Here is a 23,328-nt window from a genome sequence, read left to right as displayed (position 1 = left end):
TTCATTTTATTTTTTTGGGCCAACTCGGTTGGTCCCGAGTTGGGCCTAGCCCACTGACCTTTCGACCTTAAAACGTTCATATCTCCTTGAACCGACGTCACCTGGGAACCCACAACCTATGGATGGAAAGCTAACTCAATTATCTACAACTTCTATTTCTTGGTATTTTTCCAAATTCTAAACTTATAATACCGTTTTTGCCCCTCAAAGTCAGGTCATCCGAAAACGTTTTCTTAAAAATATTCGTTTGGAGTGCTTCCACTTTGATTTGGCCCAAGGGTACTTCATGAGTTGTGTTTAACTTTACATATGTGATTCATATGACTTTTCAGATGTTCCAAAAAAAATCTCGGTGTGTGGGACCCACCCCAGCAGATACTCCGGGGTTCAAAAATACGAGATATAACAAAATATGAGATCTTATTTAAGCGCAAGAGAATATCAAGATCTTCTCGGTTTGACCTTGGTCTTGATTTATATTAATTCCAACTAGTATTCGTATCCGCGCGATGCGCGGACAAAATTAAAGAATATTAATCATATTAAAATGTGATTTATGAGATACTTTTCATTTTTCGAGAGTCAATTTGATTAAACTTTGAAGCTACATTGGAATAGATTAATTCAATATTTGAAAACTAAATGAAAAATAAGTTATAACTTTTATCATATCAATTTGGTAAAATAATATATCTCAAGATGATGATCAAAATTCCTGCAGTTTGAATGTTGAGAAGCGGAAAGTATACATAAATTGGGACATAGGAAGTATAAACTTTTGTATCCAAATCAAGCATTCACCAAAATTACCAACTATCAACACTATGAATAATTCAAATCATTCGCGACAAATAATTTTCTTGTTCCAAACATACGTTGTGAATTTAGCGTTCAACCTCCATTAGCTCTTATTTGAATTAGTGATGTCCTAGAGAAAACTTCTCATCAACATGCTTGATCTCAAACTTCTCATCAACATGCTTGATCTCCTACTCTATCAAAACCTGGTGTTGAAAGGATAAAAAAGAAAAAGATCAAGAAAGTCAATTACCTTTATATCATAATATGCAAAACAACATAAAATCAAGAAACTACACATGTAATACAAATTATAAACACTGAAATTTTAAGCAATGAAAAGCAAAAGCAAGGAGCATGTTTGGAGAGTTGGTTGATGGCATAAATAGAACGACTCCAGAAATTTATCACCCTTTTTTGCTTAATAATTTGCACAAAAGTAAATATACCATAATTATGTATCATTATTGACTGATATTCTATTATTTCATACCTTATTTATGTGCCCGCTTCATCATTTTTGTAACTTCCACTCAAATCTTTTTTAATGAAGTTCTCCTTAAATCTCTCTTAATTTTATGATTTGATTATATGTAACTGATTTTTTAATTATCTCCACAAATTTCGGGAAGATTTTCTGGACTCATATAAGGCATCGGTTGTTTTTTCTAATTAGTGATTTTTTTTTTATTATTGTTTAAATAAGATATAGCTTATTAATAAGAGAGAATGCAAAATAAAAAATATATACAAATAGAGAAAATCCGAAAAATGAGATAATTTTTTAACCATTTTTCCACAGAATATGGCTAACTACTTCAAATTCAGAATTTGAATTAAACATTTTAGAATTTATAATCAGTTACCTAAATTTTAGTGGGTATAATCAATTTTAATTTTTTATTGCATTATAAATTCATTACAAAGATAACTCAATCTACCGGAAAAAAAATTCTAATATTCCTTATATGATGATATTTGAATTGCACATGTTTTACCTTTTAATTCAAATTCAAATTTTTATTTCAGTTCAAATATTTGTATTAGAATATTTTCTCTACATAGAAAGAGAAATATAGAAAAGGAAATTGATATTTATTTATAAAATTTAGTTCATCAGAGCCATAAAACTTGTCGATTTGATTCTGTTAGTACCCTAGCTTGAAAGAAAATCTTATTCTTAAAAGGAAGTACCAAAAAAACTTTGACGTGTTCCATATTTTTTACTTTTAGGAAGGATAGTCATTTGATTTGTTTAAAAAAGGTAACTGTCTTTCAATTTAATTCAAATTATATTATTTATTTATTTATTTATTTATTTATTTATTTTAAGTTTAAATTGTTTTACATCTATATATAGTATGAACTTGGTTTAAAATTCAAAGTAGCTTTATATATTTTTTCCTACTAATTACGCTAATATTGATTCGTTCTATTATTAATAAGAAAGGTGATAAAATCTAAATGTTGATATCTCAATTTCATTTAGACTTATCATTTTCTATATTCCTAATAGATTACTTAAACGGTAACATTTTAAAGTGAAAACATTAAACAAATGACTTTTAATCATGATTTTTTTTGATACATTTTAATTTTTATATTGCATTCAATTTAATCGTATGGGTGCTCTTCATATGGGCTTGAATATCTTAATGGAAGAAAGTAATAAAGGACATATTATATCTTACCATTTAAATAAGCATTGTTAACTATAAATTAGAATCCAAGAATATCGATTAATAATTTTCTCCAATCAAATACACCAAATTCGGTGAGTTCATTTAATATGTCAATTAATTTCTTTTTAGAATTGATACAAATAGAATTTGTTGCCAAGTGGCTTGTTCATATTACGCCACTTGGCTTAATATTAAGCTAGATTGCCCTTCTTTTATTATAACATAGATATAGATATTGATATTATTATTATTATTATTATTATTATTATTATTATATTAACAACTCTACTACTATGTGTTGATAATATCGTATGAGTATATTAGGTGAGTTCATTATTATTATTAACAACTACTACTACTATGTGTTGATAATATCGTATGAGTATATTACGTGAGTTCATTATTATTATTATTATTATTATTATTATTATTATTATTATTATTATTATTATTACTACTACTAAATTAGATAATATTTTGAACTACAATTACTAACTTCTTTAATAATTAATGCAAATAGAATTTGTTGCCAAGTGACTTGTTCATATTACGCCACTTGACTTAATATTAAGCTAGAATATTTTCTTTTTATATATATATATAATATATATAGATTATTATTATATTAATAACTCTACTACTATGTGTTGATAATATCGTATGAGTATATTAGGTGAGTTCATTGCTATTTTCATTATTATTATTAACAACTACTACTACTATGTGTTGATAATATCGTATGAGTATATTACGTGAGTTCATTATTATTATTATTATTACTATTATTATTATTATTAATTATTATTATTAGTAGCAGTAGATTATTAAATTAGGTAATATGTTGAACTACAATAAATAACTTCTTTAATAATTAATGCAAATAGAATTTGTTACCAACTGGATTGTTCATATTACGCCACTTGGCTTAATATTAAGCTAGACTACTCTCCTTATATATATATATATATATATATATATAGGTGATTATTATTATTATTATTATTATTATTATTATTATTATTATTATTATTATTAACAACTCTACTACTATGTGTTGATAATATCGTATGAATATATTAGATGAGTTCATTATTATTATTAATAACTACTACTACTATGTGTTGATAATATCGTATGAATATATTAGGTGAGTTCATTATTATTATTAGTAGTAGTAGATTATTAAATTAGGTAATATTTGAACTACAATTAATAACTTCTTTAATAATTAATGCAAATAGAATTTGATGCCAAGTGGCTTGTTCGTATTACGCCACTTGGCTTAATATTAAGCTAGACTACTCTCCTTATATATATATATATATATATTATTAACAACTACTACTAATATGTTTTGGTAATATCGTATGAGTATATTAAGTGAGTTCATTATTATTATTATTATTATTATTATTATTATTATTATTATTATTATTAGTAGTAGTAGTAGTAGTAGTAGTAGTAGATTATTAAATTAGGTAATATTTTTAATTACAATTAATAACTTCTTTTATAATTAATGCAAATAGAATTTGTTCTCAAGTGGCTTGTTCATATTACGCCACTTGGCTTAATATTAAGCTAGACTACTCTCCTTTTATATATATATAGAAACAATAATAATAATAATAATAATAATAATAATAATAATAATAATAATTATTATTATTATTATTAGTAGTAGTAGTAGTAGATTATTAAATTAGGTAATATTTTGAACTACAATTAATAACTTCTTTTATAATTAATGTAAATAGAATTTGTTGCCAAGTGGCTTGTTCATATTATACTATTTGGCTTAATATTAAGCTAGACTACTCTTCTTTTATATATATATATATATATATATATATATATTCTGAATTTGAACTTTGATCACTCAAAATGTGAACTCTTTTGTAAACTTGAGACTTCTAACATATCTTGATACTCCATAAATTTTGGACCTTCCTTAAATAACATATTGATCTTGATATTTTCCTTTTGTAGATTTTTTTCCCCCATAGAATCGGAGTAATATTCTTCCCTTGAAGTAGTAGATTTTCCTTCCAGATTTTAGCAAGCTTCCTTCCATAGGTCAAAAGTTATTTCTTCCATTAAGCTTGGAAATATCTTCTTTCATTATTTTTGTTTGGATCTTCACAAAATCCTTCACTCATCTAAACCTGCATAAAAAAGAATTTACAACAATTAAGTAAATGTTCCTTTAGAGCCTGTTTGGAAAGCCACGCGGTAATTGGAATTGGTGTAATTACTATCCTAGTAGTTACACAGCCTAGTAATTACACAGTATTGTAATTACAATGACCTATTTGTTTGTCATAGTGTAATTACAAGCGTGCTGTTTGGTTGTACAAGTGTAATTACACAGTTAGTTTAATTTAGAAATAACATTTGATTATAAAAAAACTAAAATTAATATTTAAAAAATATGTGGCTTTATAAATGATATTTGTCACACCCCGACTTTACTAGGGTGTGATGGGCACTCGACCCCACATTCGGAGCCGAGCGAACCCGCTGACTCTTATTACACATATAATCTTTTGAATCAATTAAGAAATAAATACATAGTAAGCTCTCCAATATTTTTTTTTCTTTTTCTTTTCATAAGTAAAGTCTATAATCATGTGGGACCCGTGACATGAGACATAATAACATATCGACTGGCGAAGCCGTCTACAAAGCTGACGCTCTATACCCACGACTCTGTCTGCAAAGCCTCTAACCTCGAACATAGCATCATAGTACATATACTCTGACTCGGCAGCACTCCAGGACAAGTGGAGCCTACCAACCCCGCTGGAACATCTTCTATGCTAGCTTCGCATCATCTGGGTGTGCCTGCGCGACATGAAACGCAGCCCCCGAGGAAAGAGGGGGTCAGTACGAGCAATGTACTGAGTATGTAAGGCATGAATAGTAACATAGTAAAAGATGTAAGCAGGAATAATAACTGTATGGAACATAGAACATGTCATAAGATAAAAGAGTAACCTGTACATATGAGTGCCTCTGAGGGCGAATGCCATGCATGCTTGTCTGGTCGTATCATATCATGTCATGTCGTATCATATCATGTCATATCATATCATGTCATGTCGTATCATATCATGTCATATCATATCATGTCATGTCATGTCATAGCGCCGAGCAACGTCGGCTCGCCCACATAGCGCCGAAATACGTCGGCTCACCCATATATCCCGCGTCCGGGATGATAACGCCAGCTGACCAGGTGGCAATGCAACATATGTCCCTTCCCCTTCCCCATATATCCCTTCCCCCACCCCATGTACATATACATATCTCATATATATGTCATATAAGCATGCAGGAGAGCCCAAAGAAAATCATGTGTCCATCGGAGTGACGTAAGGTCGGTAACCTCCGATTATATTATGGAATAGCCATGGACGTCGTGTCTCACCTTGAAGGGACAATTAATATAAGGCGAGACTATCAATGGAGAGTGTCATCATGAGAAAACATAGAACCGGGTCATAAGGCATCGTTTCACATACTTGGAACCTTTAAAATAGTCCTTATCCATAATAGAATTGAGAAATCAAGAAATAACTTAACATTTTCATATTGTCATATTCATGGTAGGAACATATTGTCAACATATCTGTCATAGACATTTTCTCACATTTGACGTCAGCGTTGTCATTGTAATACATATCCATCATTTTTGTCATAAAAGCTTACAATACCATAAACCTTTGTTTTGGAAAAATACAAACATTTTGGAAAACGTTGACGGGTTATCGGGAAAGTAATCATACCTTAGAATCATAGACTTTTAACTTTTAAAAACAAGTAAGATATGGAGACAATTTTAAATTCACAATATCGGGATCATGCCTTTGAAAGAAAAGGGACGAGCCTTAACATACCTGTTCCACGTCCTATTAGCTACGCTTATGTGTCCGAGCTTGTAAGTCTACATTTAAGATAATTCACACTAATGTTAGCCTTTTCATCGTACACTTGTACCATATTTCAAATTATACTATTTTATATTCTGCCGAAAATCGGGTAGCATCTCCCCTGTTTATGTGCCTAGCCCGAATTTTTAATTCAGCAGCCAACAACAACAACAACAATACCAACATCAATTATAATGTTTTTAACTCCAAAATATCTCATAAAACAGCCCACACGCTGTTTTCCAACTTTCATAACTAATTAACTCAATATACAATTATTTAATCGCGTATTCTTCGTAAATAAACTAGTATTAGCACAAATAGAAAGAGATTCATACCTTTCTCCCTTTAATATTTCTTAATCTCCACTTTTCCATGATAAATTTAGGCTACCACACGCCTGCCATATGATTCTGCAGCGAAAACTATACGCTATCCGGACTGGAATTGGGAAATTATACCTGGTTTGGGCAAAATTTGGCTTGGGGAGTTGGGGAGAACTCTCCAGATTTTTGGAGAGTTTTTGGGGGTGTTTTTCGTGTTTGTTGATCTGAAAATGAGGGGGGGGGGGGGGGGGGGGGGGGTTTCCCCCTTTTTATGATGTTTAGAAGCTGCCAGAAGCAGCTGGAAAATTGTTCAGCGCGATCGCGCTGCCTTCTGGCGCGATCGCGCAGAGTTAATTAATTCCTTCTGCGCGTTCGCGCAGGGTTAATTTTTTGACTGGATGTTCGTTCGGTAAAACGGTCATAATTTTTGATCCTGATATCGTATAAGGGCCCACGACCTATGGTTGGAAAGCTAATTCAATTATCTACAACTTCTATTTCTGAGCGTTTTCCCAAATTCTAAACTTATAATGCCGTTTCTGCCCCTGGAAGTCAGATCATCCAAAAATGTTTCCTTAAGTCGTCCTTTTGGAGGGCTTATGGGTCCTTCTTAGGACTTGCTCAACTTTCCATATACTATCCGTATGTATCTTCATATGTCATTTATAAAACTCCGACATGTGGGCCCCACTTAGCTTGCAACAACGAGGGCTTTTCGTCAATTAACATAGGAACTTATTTACACCATATGGTCTCCAAATGTCATATATATGCCATTATTACCTTCTTATAACACAACCTTCATTCTGAAATTGATTTTCAGATTTTTTTGTTCAGCGCGTTCGTGCCACGTGGGGGCGCGTTCGCGCTGTATTGGCCCTTTGGCCCATTCTAAGCCGTCCACAGTTTTTGGTGACGCAAAAATTTTCCGGGGTGTAACAATATTAAATTAGTTATTTAATAATACATTGTTTTTTGAAAATATGTTAATTAATAATCATATATTTGTAACTAATATTGTAAAAAATAATTGATATATAATTTCAAATTAATATTATTTTAATTTTAATTGATTATAAAACGTAAAAGCATACATTTTTTGTGAGAACATCATGGGATTGGATGTTTGACAAAAAAAAATATTTATAAATATAATGCCATAACATTATTTAAATGTTTGACAATAATTCTATCAACTGTAACTGAAAAATAAACAGCATGCAATGTCAAATAACAAGTCAATAGTACTAAAACAAATATTTTTAAAATGGAAAATATAACCCAAAAGAAAAATCCAAAAGAAAAAACATAATACTCTTATGTCAAATTCCTTCGTTACATAAGTAAGTTTCAACGTAACATAAGTAAATACTCCTATAATTCAAAAGAAAGGGAAAATATAAGCCTATAACCTTATTCACAACGAAATTCTACTTTAATAACGTCAGTCATTATATGCCAAGTTTGTTAATGACTTATTCTTTCTAATATTAAGAGATGTAGTTTCAAAAATTAGAATATTAACATGGCCATGCTAAATGAATAAAATAAAAAAATACGAGCAATTACATGGAACCACAAAAAGTAAAGGTTGGGAATGAGAAAAAAAGAAATGAAATATAAATACTATAAAAAGAAAAATATATTTTAAAAAATAAAAATAAAAAAGAAATTAACTAATAGAAAAAAATTAGAAAAGAAAGGAAAAGAAATAAAAATAAAATAAAATAAATAATAGAAATTAAAAAGAAATTAAAAAGAAAAGAAATTAAAATAAAATTAAAAAGAAATAAACGAAAAGGTAACCCTGTAATTACACCCAATTCTCAGCCCTCCTTTGAGAATTGGAGAGTGTAATTACACTCTCTCAATTACACCTAATTCGCACCTAACTGTGAAATTACTTGGTCAAACAAACAGGCCAAACTGTGTAATTACGCCCAATTCCAATTACCTGGCTGGCTTTCCAAACAGGCCCTTGGTAAAATTTATGTTGGTTTGTTGTCATCAAAATCAATAGGAGAAACATTGGCGCTAATACACATTTTTCTATTAACGTACGTATAGATGTTATTTACATTTTGCAGGCAATTTTTTGCTAGATTGATCACACAAGCTTCAAGAAATAATTTACTATATGCTTTACGTTAATTTTATTTTTTAGTTAATTTGAATTATTAAGTTCAATATACAGAAACATCGTGTTCTTTTGGTCACATGAATACTATCTCGGTCTCATTTTTTTGGAGTGATTCATAAAAAATTGATAAATCAATAAAAGTCTAGATAACATTGAACACAGTAGTTATTTGGTTAGTCTTGAATTCGACGAAAATATAAAAGTTTAATATATCCTGATATATAAACATGAAAGAACAAATAGATTGACGCATGTCAACAACACTTGATATAAGAGTGATGATACATGTTGAATTAAGCATTATTCAAAATATATAGAAATTTAATGTACTGTATAATTCTATTAAATGTTACATCCAATGAGAGAATCACAATTATTTCTTGACATGCTTTTGAGGAAATTTTTATATAAAGTCTTGAAAAGATACATAAAAATGATATATTTATACATTGGTTTGGTTCGATTTTCTATTACTCGATACCAAATCAATCCTATCCAGTTTTTTCTTATCGATTTGATTAGATTTTTTGACTTGGTTTGAACACTCCTAATCATTAGATATATCCCTATTTTAAAATACATTTAACTTCATATGAATCTCATATCATTTAAGTTTTATGTCTGATCTGAAACAAATGATACTTGTCATATTACTTTTCAAAAAGATCAGAAATACCGACTTCAAAAGACAATAAAACATTTGTAATTTGTAAGAATAAATTTGTTGGACTGCACTATGAATCACGGGGGTTGCATTTGGGTGTGAGTAAATGGCAGGCTTCGTTGATTAATTATATTTTATTCAATATTGTTTTAATCATTTTTAGATAACTACTCTAAAGTGTATCTCAACCATGAAATAATACGATTGATATATGTAATAAATCGGCTATACCATTGAACAAAACTGACCAAACATCACTGGAGTGGATCTTCCGCCCAATCAATACGAGTATATTTAGAAATAAATAAATTAATTCCTATACGCATCGAGTCAAGTGTCCAAAGTGAAGCCGTAAAATTGATTTCTACCATGTAAAATGAGTAGCATCATATCAGATCATGAAATGAAGTTCTATCTGCCACTTTTGGGTGATATTCCATTGTTCTATATAAGGATAAATGTTGGGCCGTGTGATTAAGAGCAATTTCGAGTCATAAGAATTAATTTGGACATATATATATATATATATATATATATATATATATATATATATATATATATATATATATATATATGTAATGTTGGCCCGTTAGTGATTAAGGACAAATTTCGAATCAAAATTATAATGGAGAGAATACGGATGAATCAAACCTCTAATTGAGGGCAAAGATAATTTGTTTGCAAAGTACAGGGGCAAATTTGAATTTTTTACCAAAATAAAAACACAAAGATAAATAATAAAAACACAAAGATAAATAAGAACGAAAGGAAAACTAAAATTCAGTCTTATTTTTCCTTCTCACTTTATATAAACAAGAACATCATATTCCCTAATTAGACCACTCAAAATAGCGATCCATATAATAGGTTCCATTGCCGGCATTATATTGTTCCAAATAAAAACCATCTGGCCTCACCTCCCATTTACAATAATTCAGAAGATTTAGATTTTTTCCATTTTTGATGCAATAGTTTTGTTTGTCAAACACATGAATAGATGTATCCTTTGAACCCCACCAAAAGTGACAAAAGTACAAAATATTATTCAAAAAATTCCCACAAAACGACCAACTTAAGTCTCCATCTACGGGAAGAAATTGGTTCCCAATTTCACTATTCTTCGACGCGCAATGAATTTGCAGTTGTGAGGAATTAGAAGGAAGTTTGTTGACAACATGTACCTGATACTTCGCGGAAAATATACATTTTTTTGCTGATGAAAGTTCAAGAGGAGTGATCAATAACAAGAGAGAGCCATGTGGGAGAAGATAAGTATTGAAACTGAAAGGGGATAGAGGGGCTATGGTGTTTTATACAAAAAAAAAAAAAAAAAAAAAAAAAAAAAAATCTGAGTTTAGTAATGTCCCCCAAATCTTGATGATATTCTGTACTTTTATGAGGTTACTAAATCACTATATTAAAGAACTTGATCTTCTTATATTTAGAAGAATTATTTTTTGAACCGTATCAATAGATCCAAACTCTTTAAAATCAAAAGAAAGTGTTTAAACACGTGTGTGATATATTATATAAAATCAGAAAAAAGGCTCAAGAACAAAACATACAACATAACCACACAAAAATTAACCGATAACTACAGACCCTTTCTAGATAAGAAGCAAAATTTGAGGTTAAACAAATCAAATAACAGAAAATGCATAAAAAATGAAACTTGAATTGTTAAAATTTACTTTCCTTCTATGTTATGATTACATTAATGGTAATACTTACCTTTTTTTTTTGTTTAGAAATATTCTAAAATATTTATTTTCTTTCTAAGTCTAGGATCTAGATTAAATATAAAATATTTAGTTTAGTATCTACAAGAAAAATAGCATATTTCATTTTATTTTACTTTCTTTAGTTCTCTATAAATAGTGATTAGTCTTTGATTTCATAACATGAATAAACATCAAAAGCCCAAAGTACTAAATACTAAATAGCCACACATAATTAAGCAAGTCCGACAAAATCTAATTCACATAATAAGTAAATTTTAAGGCTAAATAAAAGAGCATAAAATTTAAGAAAAAAAATGAGACTTTAAGAAGCATGCTTGAAGAAATTAAATAAAATCCAAAAACTCTTTTCAAAATAATAGCAAAATTCAAGGCTATAATATAACAGAAATTTAACTCAAAAATATAACTTGTAGAAAAAACGAAGAATACACGAAAGAAAAATATGCATCTTTTAAAAGTCAATAAAAGAAATGTTTTTGGACGGTATCATTTACTACTCCCATTTGGCAGTAAATTTATTTCCCAGTTAATTCAATTCATGTATGATTTTTGGACGGTAAATTTACTGTACTCCTATTTGGCAGTAACAAAGTATGTAGTACGTAATATATAGATGAACGGTAATAAAGTCCATCAATTTAGTGGGATTTAGGTCTTTTAACTTTTAACTTTGTCTCTTTCCATTTTTATTATGGTATGGTGATTTCTATAGATATAATAAAATCTAAGTATTAATGTCAGTTGCAACCAAGGCAAAGATGGAATGCCATACATAGAGGTGCATATACCCTGCCTCAAGCAGTGTTATGGGACACTGCTTCATCGGAATCTTTACTTAGATTTATAATTAAATAATAAGTAAAATAAAAAAAGGCATAAGTGTAAAAATTACACCCTATGTTACGATAGTGATTTATTCATTTGTTGGCTTTTTCAAATATTGATACAACAACAATAACAACAACAACAACAACAACAACAACCCAGTGAAATCCCACATCGTAGGGTCTGGGGAAGGTAGAGTGTACGCAGACCTGACTCCTACCAAGGTAGGACGGCTGTTTCCGAAAGACCCCCGGCTCAATAAAAGCGTAAAAAGAAGTCAGATAAGGTTAGATAAGGTTAAGAGATTCGGATAAGAGATTTAAAGCGATATGGAAATGAAATAATGCAAGCGACACAGATAATACAGGATAATCAGAGCACAGAAAATAACCGATAATAGCAGAAATCGGAGCAGATGACACAGGATAACCATAACACAGGAAATAATAGATAATAACAAATAATAGCAGAAATCGGAGCACAAGAATCTTACGTACGCCACTAGCAATAGAGATTCATCCAGGAAAATGTTCATGGTTGAAATGAAAACTAGTGCCAGATCGAAAACACTGCTCAGCACATTGACTCCTCCAGCTCCTAGATAGTTGTTTATCTGATCATGTGACATTAGTCGATAACTATTTGGAGATCTTCTGATCTGTAACATGATTTTCTTCGATGAAAAAAAATTATTTGCTGAAAAACTTACTTCTCTATGAACATTAGAGCAAAGGAGATGAATGTTAAAAAGAACGGGCCGCACAACGATAGGTGTTCTTTATATTTATCTAACAAAAGTATTTAGATAATTCAGTAGTCGTTGGTAAAAAAACATTATTGTACAACAAACCGTAAACTTGGACATTGTTCTGCATAAACATTATAGTGATTTATTTCACTGCTGCTTGGCGATTTAATTTAGAGCCTGGTTGCTCTGAGTCTGAAAAGATCAAGACCGGACTTATCAAGTGGCCTGGAGAAAAACTCAGTGATGTAATCACTTACTAGAAATTCTTTATATAGAGGCAGTTTTTCTTCTGATATGAGCTCTTTGATTGAACCATACATATTTGGTGGTGCAAAAACTCCAATGAAGAAGCATGCCACTGACACCCTTGGTCCTACCTTATTCGCTACAACTCTATGATTTACACTTACAAACTTTGTCAGTTGATAGGATCTGTTAAAAAAATCCGGTTGAGATACGTAATAATTCGTAAAAAGAGGTTAAACAAGACAAAAAGAGCTATGTTTTGTTGCAAACCTGAAGAAACTCACCAATATTAACAGCCAAACCATGTTCAATTGGTTTAACATCGACCCATTGGTTATAATGCACGACTTGAAGGCTGCCACTTTGATCTGAAGCAGAATGGTACGTTCAATTGGTTCAACATCGACCCATTGGTTATAATGCATGACTTGAAGGCCGCCACTTTGATCTTGAAGCAGAATGGTAAGAAAATCAGGATCTGTGTGCTTATCGGTACCAAGAGTTAGCTCTGGTTGTGGGAATGCCGGGTAGTAATGACATACTAATGTTTGTCCTTTGGTACATTCCATGGCATTCAAGTGGTCAGGTTTTAGCCCAAGAGCTTCTGATAGCAAGTCAAGAAGAGTTTCTCCTAGTTTTCTGATATGATTCATGAACTCAAAGAATTCTTTCCTGGACATTTGGAAATTATCAGCGATTACTAGATAACAAAATTTAATGAAGATCTAAGATATTCTAATCTAACATGTCAAAGCAACTGTGCCCAATGGAAGACAGAGCATTTTCAGAATACAACTGAAGCATAAACACCTAGATGGAATAAATTCCCTAAACTCAAAGATTTCAGCATGCAGTATAACTTAGACTAAGATGCTACATGAGGCCAAAGTTGACCAGAACATCTCTGTGAGTGACTTAGCCTATTGTTCTCAAATCGGTTTGAAGAAAAAAGCAGTTGATTTAACTACTTCATGAAAAATCAATGGCGTGAATAGAGACACTCGATAACGTTAGTCATCTCCACCCAGCTGCATTTAACAATGCCTCGAGGTTACATCTGCCACGAAGTCTGCCAAGATTTGAGACTTTATGGCTGTTCAGGGTTTGTACTTTATGTCATACCCGCTGATTTCAACCGCCCATTTTGCTAACCTACTAGATAATTCTGGTTTGTGCATTACGTCCTAATAATTTTAATGGTGAATTAGTGTAATACCTCGACTTTTAACCTAAGCTTTGACCATGATCCTAGACTTAGAAAATCAGATAAAGAACGTGGGAATTGGAATTTCCCTTTTCAGTTGTAAGATGGGGGTTTACGCTCATGAACAGTGACCATATTTTAGTATACGAGTCGTATTTCAAAAAGTAAAATGGTACCAAAGATTTCTGAGCATTTTGAAATTTGGCATTTGGATGTTACATTGTTAAATACAGACTGTATTTCAGAATATGGCCTGTATTTCAAAAAGTATTTGGAATTTGAGAAAACTTCTTGGATGAAAGTTGTAGAGCTTTGAAATACCTTTCCAACGGTATATTATGGAGGTCAAACAGACATCTGTGTAAAGAGTTATGACAATTTTACTGAAGAGACGCAGTGCAGTCCATACGGAATACGGACCTTATTTCAAAATACGGCCCGTCTTTCAAAATATGGCCAGTATTTAACTGGGTGTAAAATTCATTTTTCTAGAACAGTATATATTCTTCCATATTAGTTCAAATCATTATTTTTCATTCCTTCAAGCCCTAGAACGACCTCCTACCCTCTTCCATCATCAAGAACACTAAGGTAAGCCTACTCTAATTATTCTAAGTCAATTCTAATACATATCCTTGTAATTTAAACAAGAAATTATCATTCCTAAACTAGGGTTTTCAAGAAAACCCATCTCAAGGTTCAAGAATTCAAGATTTTGGAAATCCTCTTCAAAGTTAGAGTCTTTAATTCAAGTTTGGAGCATTACCAGGTATGCAGAGTTACTATCTACATGTGGGAACATCATTGTTCTTCCCCACGCCTCATAATCCATAAATTATGATTCTCTACTAAAACTAGGGTTTCTATACCATGCTCATGATAACCCTAGGTCCATGTCCATGATTATATTATGTATGAATTATTATAATTCCATCATTGAGTTCTTAATATTTCTTTATGATTATTGAGAATCTGTCCGTAATCCATGAAAACCCATATCTTGTCTTCCATGGGTTCTTGCATGCATGTTTTTAAATAAAAATGCTTATTTCATGAATATCCTCCATGTCTACAAGTTTTCATGCAATTGTATTATACAACTATGTTCATGCCATGACTCAAGATACATACATGGTAAATACAAGTTATTTCATAAAACCACGTTTACAAGTTATTGCGTGAAATCATGATTACAAGATAAGTACAAGTTAATTCACGAAAATCATGGGCTTCTTAGCCAATATATCATGTTCATGTTTTTGGAGTTGCACGAATTACCGAGAAGGCTTAGATAGCCTGAAACTACGTAGCCACCGTAGGACAAGGATTGCTCCGCCCAGTTAGGACGATTCCTTAATTTCACACTGAATGGATCTATTAGGCACGTTACCACCTTATACCCTGGCAAGATATGAGGGCTCTGCTGGTCCGGCGAGGTACCAGACTCCACGTACCCACGTGGTGATATCATGTTGTCGGTTTATGAAAATGTTCTCCCTACTTATCATGTTTTACTTATGTTATATATATGTATCCATGCTCATGCTCATGCTCATGTTCATATCCAGGTTTTCAGTTTCAATTCTTATCATGTTATTCTATGTCCCATGTTATTTCTTTCAGTTTCTTTACATACCAGTACATTCAATGTGCTGATATCCCCTTTTATTGCCCGGGGGCCTGTATTTCACGATGCAGGTACGGATTTACAGGACGACGCCTCTGCTTATTAGGATCTGCACGTACCAGTTTATTGGTGAACCCCATCTCATTCGGGGTTTAGACATTGTCTTTTTTTAATTAGTTTTGCATCTAAAGGTATGCTGGGGGCCTTGTCCCCGCAAGTATGTTACGTGTTTCAGACTCATGTTAGAGGTTTCATAGACAAGACAAATGTCATGTTAGACTTCCAGAGTTGGTTAGCCGATTTGGCTCATTTATGATATTGTCCGTATTCATGACTTAACCAAGTACTTATGTTTAATATTATGACTTATTATGTTTTATAAAAGCTCATCATGCACTTCACGTTATATTCCCGCTTATGTATGCCTCATAATGATTCAGCAAGCCATGTGGTTCGCTCGGTCACAAGCAGTCAGGCACCGAGTGCCGTGTTACGGTCAGGCCATGGTTTGGGGCATGAAAAAACTTGGTATCAGAGCCTAAGTTCAAGTGTCTTTAAGGAGTCTATGAAACCGTGTCTAGTGAGGTCACTTTTATATGTGTGAGGGCCCCATACATATAAATAGTTGACCACCAAGTCATTCAGGATTGTCTCACTTCTTTCATATTCTAGATCGTGCAGTTAGAGCAGTACTTTTAGGATGTCTTTCTAATTCGTGAGTGTACGTATTTTCAGAAAATGCCTACGAAAAGAAAATACACCAGAAAGTCTACAGCCACCAGCCAAGGGGCTACTGCGAAAGCAACTCGCGAAGAGACCGTTCCGACTCAGACAGGAATGCTATCAATACGCTCACACAACTGGTAGCAGCTCAGGCCCAACGTCAGGAATCTGGGTCAATTTCAGGAGGCAATGGAGAGTCTTCTAAGACTAAGGACTTTATCATAATGAATCCCCCAGTCTTTACGGGGACAAAGAAAGAGGAGGACCCTCAGGACTATATTGATGCTCTCTAGAATATCTTCAGGATTATGACAGTTATAGAAACTGAAGCAGCTACTTTTGGAGCTCATCAGCTACAAAGCATTACTAACACTTGGTATGAATCTTGGGAATTATCCCGAGGTGAGGATGCACCTGATGCTACATGGGATGTATTTACAAGCGTATTCCTGGACCACTTCTTGCCAATAGAAGTCAGAGAGGCTAAGGCTGAGCAATTTCTGAAGCTTAAGCAGAAGGGCAGGTCAGTTCAGGACTACTATTTGAAATTTGTCAGTCGGGCTAAGCATGCTCCACATATGGTACCGGATATAAGGGCAAGAGTGAGGAGGTTTGTTGGAGGACTTGATTCCTATTTGTATGATGGGGCCAATATTGCTGCACAGAATGGGGGAATGACCATCTCCAAGATGGTTGCTTTTGTACAGGGTAATGAGACAAGGCTAAAGGAGGAGGAAGCCTTGCAGAAAGAGAAAGACAAGGAATTCAACAAGAGGGTCAAGTCTACCGGACAGTTCAGCGAGAACGGAAACAGGAAATTCTTTAAGAACAGGTCAGCAGGACCTGCTCCGTCCACAGCAAGTGCCCCAGTCCCCAAGTAACATAATGATAAGAAGCAGAATTTCAGGCCATCAAGCTCTTACTCTCAGGCTAGTGTGGGTCAGTCGACTTATACTCATTCGATATACGGCAAGTGTAACAGGAGACACTCAGGTGAGTATCGTGAGGGTACTTGATGAGTCGTGAAATTACGGCTCATTCGACGCCAATTACTTGGTCTTTTGTAAATCCCCAAGTACTTTTGATGTCGTTTCTCATGTTTTTGTGTCAATTTGTAGAATAACATGTGCCGGAAGCAACTTGAAGCAACTTAAAGCAAAACGAAGCAAAATGAAGCAAAATGAAGCAAAAAAATAGCAAAACTGAACCAGGGCATCACCTGCAAATCGCAGATACTACATGCGAGTCGCAGGTGGTGTCGCATCTGTTGAAAAAGATGGCCCAAGAAGAAACCACATGTGACACCACATGCGAAACCACATGCGAGTCCCAGGTGGCACATGCGAATCACATCTGGTATCGCAGATGCTGCTCAACAGATAATTGAAGATGCGACACCTGCGGTGATATGGTGAAACCTGCGACTCGCAGGTTGAACATGCGACACTATGTGCTATTTGCACCTGATGCGCAGGGGCATTTTTGTCTGGAAATTGTTTCCGTTTTGGACATGCTATAAATAGATTTGCTAGGGTTTTGGATTGAATTATTCTGCAGTTTTTAGCATAGACTCTTGTGAAGTTCATTTATTGTTGGTTGGTGAAGCATTTAAGAGATTCCTTTTAGCTTTGTCATCTTCTCCATCTAACACTTTTGTAAGATTTATGAATACATTTTACTTGATTGATTTACCTTTAATGAATATTAGTAGCTAATCTTACAGATAAGGTTGTAGGATCCAATGTGTTAGTTTTGTGATTGGGTTTCATATTCATACTGTTATGTCCCGTATTTTTATACATTGGGACAGTTTGGATTAATTGTGATAAGTTAGGGTCAACACCATTCCGGGATACAAAGTCGGGACTTTTGACCTTTAATTTTGTTTTGAGATATAATGTGTTCATGAATTTGTTGCCATGTAAATATTTAGGAAAATTTGGGACCAAAAGTGATATAATTGAAATTTAAAAATCTTGTGCAAAAAGGCCTTGTGGCCGTGTAGCTTTGGATTGGGTCCCACACATTGTTGTGGCCATTTTTAAATGGTCCAACACATGTGTGGGCCATAAACAAATGGAGATATTTTGTGGGACTTAAAATATGACTTTCAAGTCATCTTTCTTCATTATACACTTAGCAAAATAAAACAAGAAGGTGAAGAACACCAACCAACAAACTCACGGCCAAGAACCATGGAAAACCAAGTCCAATTCAAGCCACCCCAAAATTAATTCTTTGGTACAAACCCACTAATTTGAGGTCCCTAAGTAGCGTGGAAGTGTTGTTTGGGTCATCTAACTATTCGTTGTGCCCATTTGCAAACCCTAGCCTATTTGTGGAATTGAAGAGGAAAGGTAAGATTTGATCTTGTTTATGTATTGTGAATGTTTTATGCATATTGTAGTATGTTAATATGGATGAAAATCATGAAATATGGTATGTTGAAGTTGGGCCGTGTGTTTGGTGGGTTGGTCGTGTGAAGTGTGTGTGTGTTATGTGGTGTTGAGTTGATGAATTGATTCTTATGCATCATGTTAAATTGTTGTAGTGTGTAGGATGGCCAAGAATCATCAATATAGGTATATGTGTAGGGTAGCCGAATGTGGGTCTTATTATATGCCGAAGATCGCATTAATATCGCTTAGCGTTTTAGTTGTCGTCGTTATAAATTCTAGTTTGGAATTGAGCGTTTGATGACTCAAGAATGATGTTGTGATTGTATGGGCTGATTTAAGGCTTATTGTGTGTTTGATGTAATTCGTATATTTGTGAAAATGACATTGTTATATTGTGGATTGTTGATACAAATCATGAATTGAAATTGAGGAGTGTGTTATAGGGGCTGCTCTCGGTTTTAGGGGCTGTTTTCGGGCAAAATTGGAGAAATAGTTGGATTGTTGGAATTATTATGTAAATGGTTTAAAATGTCTTTGAATATTGTTGGTAAGGATTCGGGTTAGTATTTGAATGTATGAGCGTTGATGTTGGCTTGAAGGTAAGCCGTTGATTTGAATATTTGGAAAGTTGTTGAATGATGTAAAAGAGAGTTACTATTGCTATATTGCCTTTCTAATTGATTATCGATGTTGCTAGGTTGATTATTGTTGTTGTGTTGTTGATTTTGGCCGAGTTAAATTCTAGGGGTGGCCTATTTACAGGGGAAATGCTGCCGAATTTTTTGTAGAATTTAGTGTTAATTTGGAATAAATTGCTTAAGTACCTATAGCTAATGTGAGATATTCGTTGGCGTATTTGTAGACCTTAGGGAGCCCGAGACGTAGGTTGGGATTTACTTGAGTTGGGCTATCTTGGAGTGCGTACGAGGTATGTAAAGCCCAATCCTTCTTTCTTTTGGCATGCATTAGTTTTCAATAGGCTAGATTATAAGCCTTGAGGAAAATTTTAAGATTCGAAATCCGAGCACGCTATGATCCTTATATCTATTCCTTGGCATTCTTATGTATGATGTGATGAAATATGAACCATTATGTTTTCAAAAGAATTAATTTCCAAACTTTGTACAAAAAGGTTTGTTTTAAAGAATTTCGTAACTATAAACGCCATATTTTTCACGGCAAGGCTCGGATTGCGTCAATATTTTTGTAGGAGTTTATATGGCATATGATGAGTATATTTTCCATAGGCAGGCCCGGCTCGGGTCGATACTCGTCCGTGGGTCCCGCGACTTTCCTTTATGTAATTCGGAGAACTTTTGAAAGAATTTGGTATGACTATTATTCCGATTTCAAGTATGATCACTTCACTTATGTTTGAGTCATGATAATGATTTTATGCATATGGTTACTCACTACTCTACTCGTGCATTTTGTTATACCTTTCGCCGAGTCCCGGGCCGGTTCTGTTGTCGTGCGCACTTTTATATACTCCGGAGTTATGCTGTGTTTATGATTTACCGAGCCACTCGTTAGAGGGCCAGATTCCACTTATATTTGGTGTTATGCTGTGTATGGCGCTATGCTGTGTTATGATATGTGACGGGGATATGGAGATTCGAAACCTTCCGGTATTATGCTGTATTATGGCGCCATCGACGGGCGGGCGACCATATTCTTCTGTACCCTATGCATGACTTATATTTTTAAATTAAACATTTTAATATGTTGGACTTGTACTTATGTTCGGTACTTCTATTTTGTTTATATCCATATTTGTTTTCTGTATCTTCTGCTTTGCATACTCAGTACATATTTCATACTGACCCCCCTTTCTTCGGGGGGCTGCGTTTCATGCCCGCAGGTACAGACGCACAGTTTGGTGATCCATCAGTTTAGGACACCCTCTTCTGCTGTTTGGAGTGCTCTTCTCATTTCGGAGCCTACATTTTGGTATATATAGTAGTTCGTTGCATATGTATATATTTGTTCAGGGGTACGGCGGGGCCCTGTCCCGCCATATGTTTCGGTCGGTCTGTTTAGATGTCTGTAGACGTATTTATGGATGTGTGTGCCTACTTCTGCACAGGTGTGTTTGTATGATTCCATTCGTTGGACTCGTCTGCGTGCATTTTGTATATGTTTTGGGGCCGTTGTGCCGTTTCATAGCCTTGCCGGCTTCTGATATATACATATATATATATATATATATATATCTATATATATATATACGTATATGGTTGTGTTGAAATGTGTTTGAAACAGTTTGATATAATTTGAGGCAGCGTGTGATATTTGTGCCGTATGCGCTATCTGTATGTGATTCGTTCAGGTTGAGTGTGTCAGGGTGCCCAACTCGGGCACCAGTCACGGCCTACGGGGTTGGGTCGTGACAGAAGTGGTATCAGAGCGGTTTGTCTTCGGAATGTCTACAGGCCGTGTCTAGTAGAGTCTTGTTTATCGATGTGTTGTGCACCACACCTATAAACAGGAGACTACAGGACATTTAGGGTGTTTCCTTTCTTTGGATCTTAGATCGTGCGATAGAGCTGTGCTATTAGGATAATTCTGTTCTGATCCGTTGTTGTTGTTTTTTTTAGTAATGCCTCCGAAAAAGGCGACGGCTGCCCTGAAGAAAAAGGCGGTGGTAGGAGAGACTAGCCAGGCGCAGCGAGTTACCCGGGCTCATGTTCAGGGTTTGCCCGAGGTTGTGCCCCACTCAGAGGGTTCTGCTACCCCACCGGAGGAGCCTGGAGCAGGTCCATCATTAGCTCCAGACGCTCCAGCGCCTGAGCCTCCAGCTCCTCAGCCAGGGGCAGAGGATAGGACGTTGAGGGAGGCCGTACAGTTATTGACTACTTTGGTAGCGGGACAGGTTCGCAAACGGGGGCTGAGAGCTGATGATGATGATGACAGGCGTGATATCCTGAGAGTTCGTGACTTTCTGACATGTGGTCCCCCAGAGGTTTTCGGGTCTAAGCCCGCGGAGGACCCCCACGACGTCATTCGGGGGATGCGGCGCTCATTAGATTTGGTCAGAGCTTCAGAGACTGAGTCCGTTGAGTTGGTCTCGCACAGATTACGAGATGTTACTGCTAATTGGTATGAGTCCTGGGAGCTGTCCAGGGGTGAGAGTGCTTCCCCAGCTACTTGGGATGAGTTTGTGGCCGCTTTTACCCGCCACTTTTTGCCCTCGGAGTTACGGCAGGCGCCGGTTGATAGATTTTTGCTGTTGCAGCAGAGGGGCCGGAGTGTTCGCGAGTATAATCTGGAGTTTGATTCTTTGGCTTGATATGCACCTGCTATAGTAGCGGATATGGCTGACCGGATGCACCGGTACGTGATTGGATTGGACCGCTACCTGATTGACAGTTGCATGGCGATGGCATCACAAACTGATATGGATATCGCCCGGTTACAGGCCTATGCTCAGGGTATGGAGGACCGACACAGGGCCGATTATGCTGGTAGGGATCGAGATAGGAGGCCGCCCAAGAGGGCCAGGTCCGCGGGGTATTCTGGAGATTCTCGAGTCGGACAGCCTCAACAGCAGTCGTCGGGCAGATATTTTCCTCCGTCAGGCCGGGGTACACAGTCAGCCGGCAGACGATTTGACAGTGCAGGGCCATATGGGGCTGGTCAGAGTTCCAGAGCATCAGGTTCACAGACAGCCAGGGGTCCCAGCCAGTCCAGACCACCCAGGTCCCGTTGTACTTATTGCGGGAAATCGCACCCAGGGGAGTGCTATCGAGCTACCGGATCCTGTTTTTCTTGCGGCCGTCAGGGCCATATTATGCGTGATTGTCCGATGTCGAGTAGTTCTGGCAGTACAGCTCAGCCGACGGGATCAGCCGCAGGTTCATCTTCTACTCCCTCAGCTGTGCGCCCTGCGGGGCGAGGTTTGCCGGCGGGTCGCGGTCGAGGCCATGGCAGTGTTTCAGGTTCTAGCGGTCCTTCGAACCGCATATATGCATTGGCTAGCCGCCAGGATCAGGAGGCTTCGCCAAATGTTGTTACAGGTACCTTACTGGTTTTCTCCCGATCTGTATATGCACTGATTGATCCTGGTTCTACTTTATCGTATATTGCTCCACTTGTTGCTAATGAAATTGGGATAGAATCTGAGCCGATAGAGCCTTTTGAGGTAGCTACACCTGTAGGGGATTCTGTTATAGCCAGACATGTTTATCGAGATTGTTCTGTTATCATATATGATCGTTGCACTAAAACTGATTTGGTAGAGTTAGATATGCTGGAATTTGATGTTATTATGGG

General features: G+C 35.1%; 1 protein-coding gene across 1 annotated transcript; it reads right to left on the bottom strand.

Moving 5' to 3' along the window:
- Positions 1-13,027: 13,027 nt before the first annotated feature.
- Positions 13,028-14,281, bottom strand: LOC132611604 (deacetoxyvindoline 4-hydroxylase-like). The gene is made up of 3 exons (XM_060326011.1): positions 14,226-14,281; positions 13,374-13,775; positions 13,028-13,289 (listed from the first exon to the last, which is right to left on the bottom strand). The coding sequence occupies exons 1-3, from the start codon at positions 14,279-14,281 to the stop codon at positions 13,028-13,030; spliced, it is 720 nt and encodes a 239-aa protein (XP_060181994.1).
- Positions 14,282-23,328: the final 9,047 nt, after the last annotated feature.

Source organism: Lycium barbarum, chromosome 9 (assembly GCF_019175385.1).
Source record: "Lycium barbarum isolate Lr01 chromosome 9, ASM1917538v2, whole genome shotgun sequence".
Taxonomy (NCBI): domain Eukaryota; kingdom Viridiplantae; phylum Streptophyta; class Magnoliopsida; order Solanales; family Solanaceae; genus Lycium; species Lycium barbarum.
This window is presented reverse-complemented; position numbering and strand designations above follow the sequence as displayed.

Excerpts from the sequence above, each read along its gene's own strand:
- LOC132611604 (XM_060326011.1), bottom strand. The coding sequence starts at position 14,281 with ATGCACAAACCAGAATTATCTAGTAGGTTAGCAAAATGGGCGGTTGAA. Across the intron at positions 13,776-14,225 it reads TGGGCGGTTGAAATCAGCGG|GAAAGAATTCTTTGAGTTCA; the intron begins GTATGACATAAA and ends CCAAATGTCCAG. Across the intron at positions 13,290-13,373 it reads ATATTGGTGAGTTTCTTCAG|ATCCTATCAACTGACAAAGT; the intron begins GTTTGCAACAAA and ends TTTTTTTAACAG.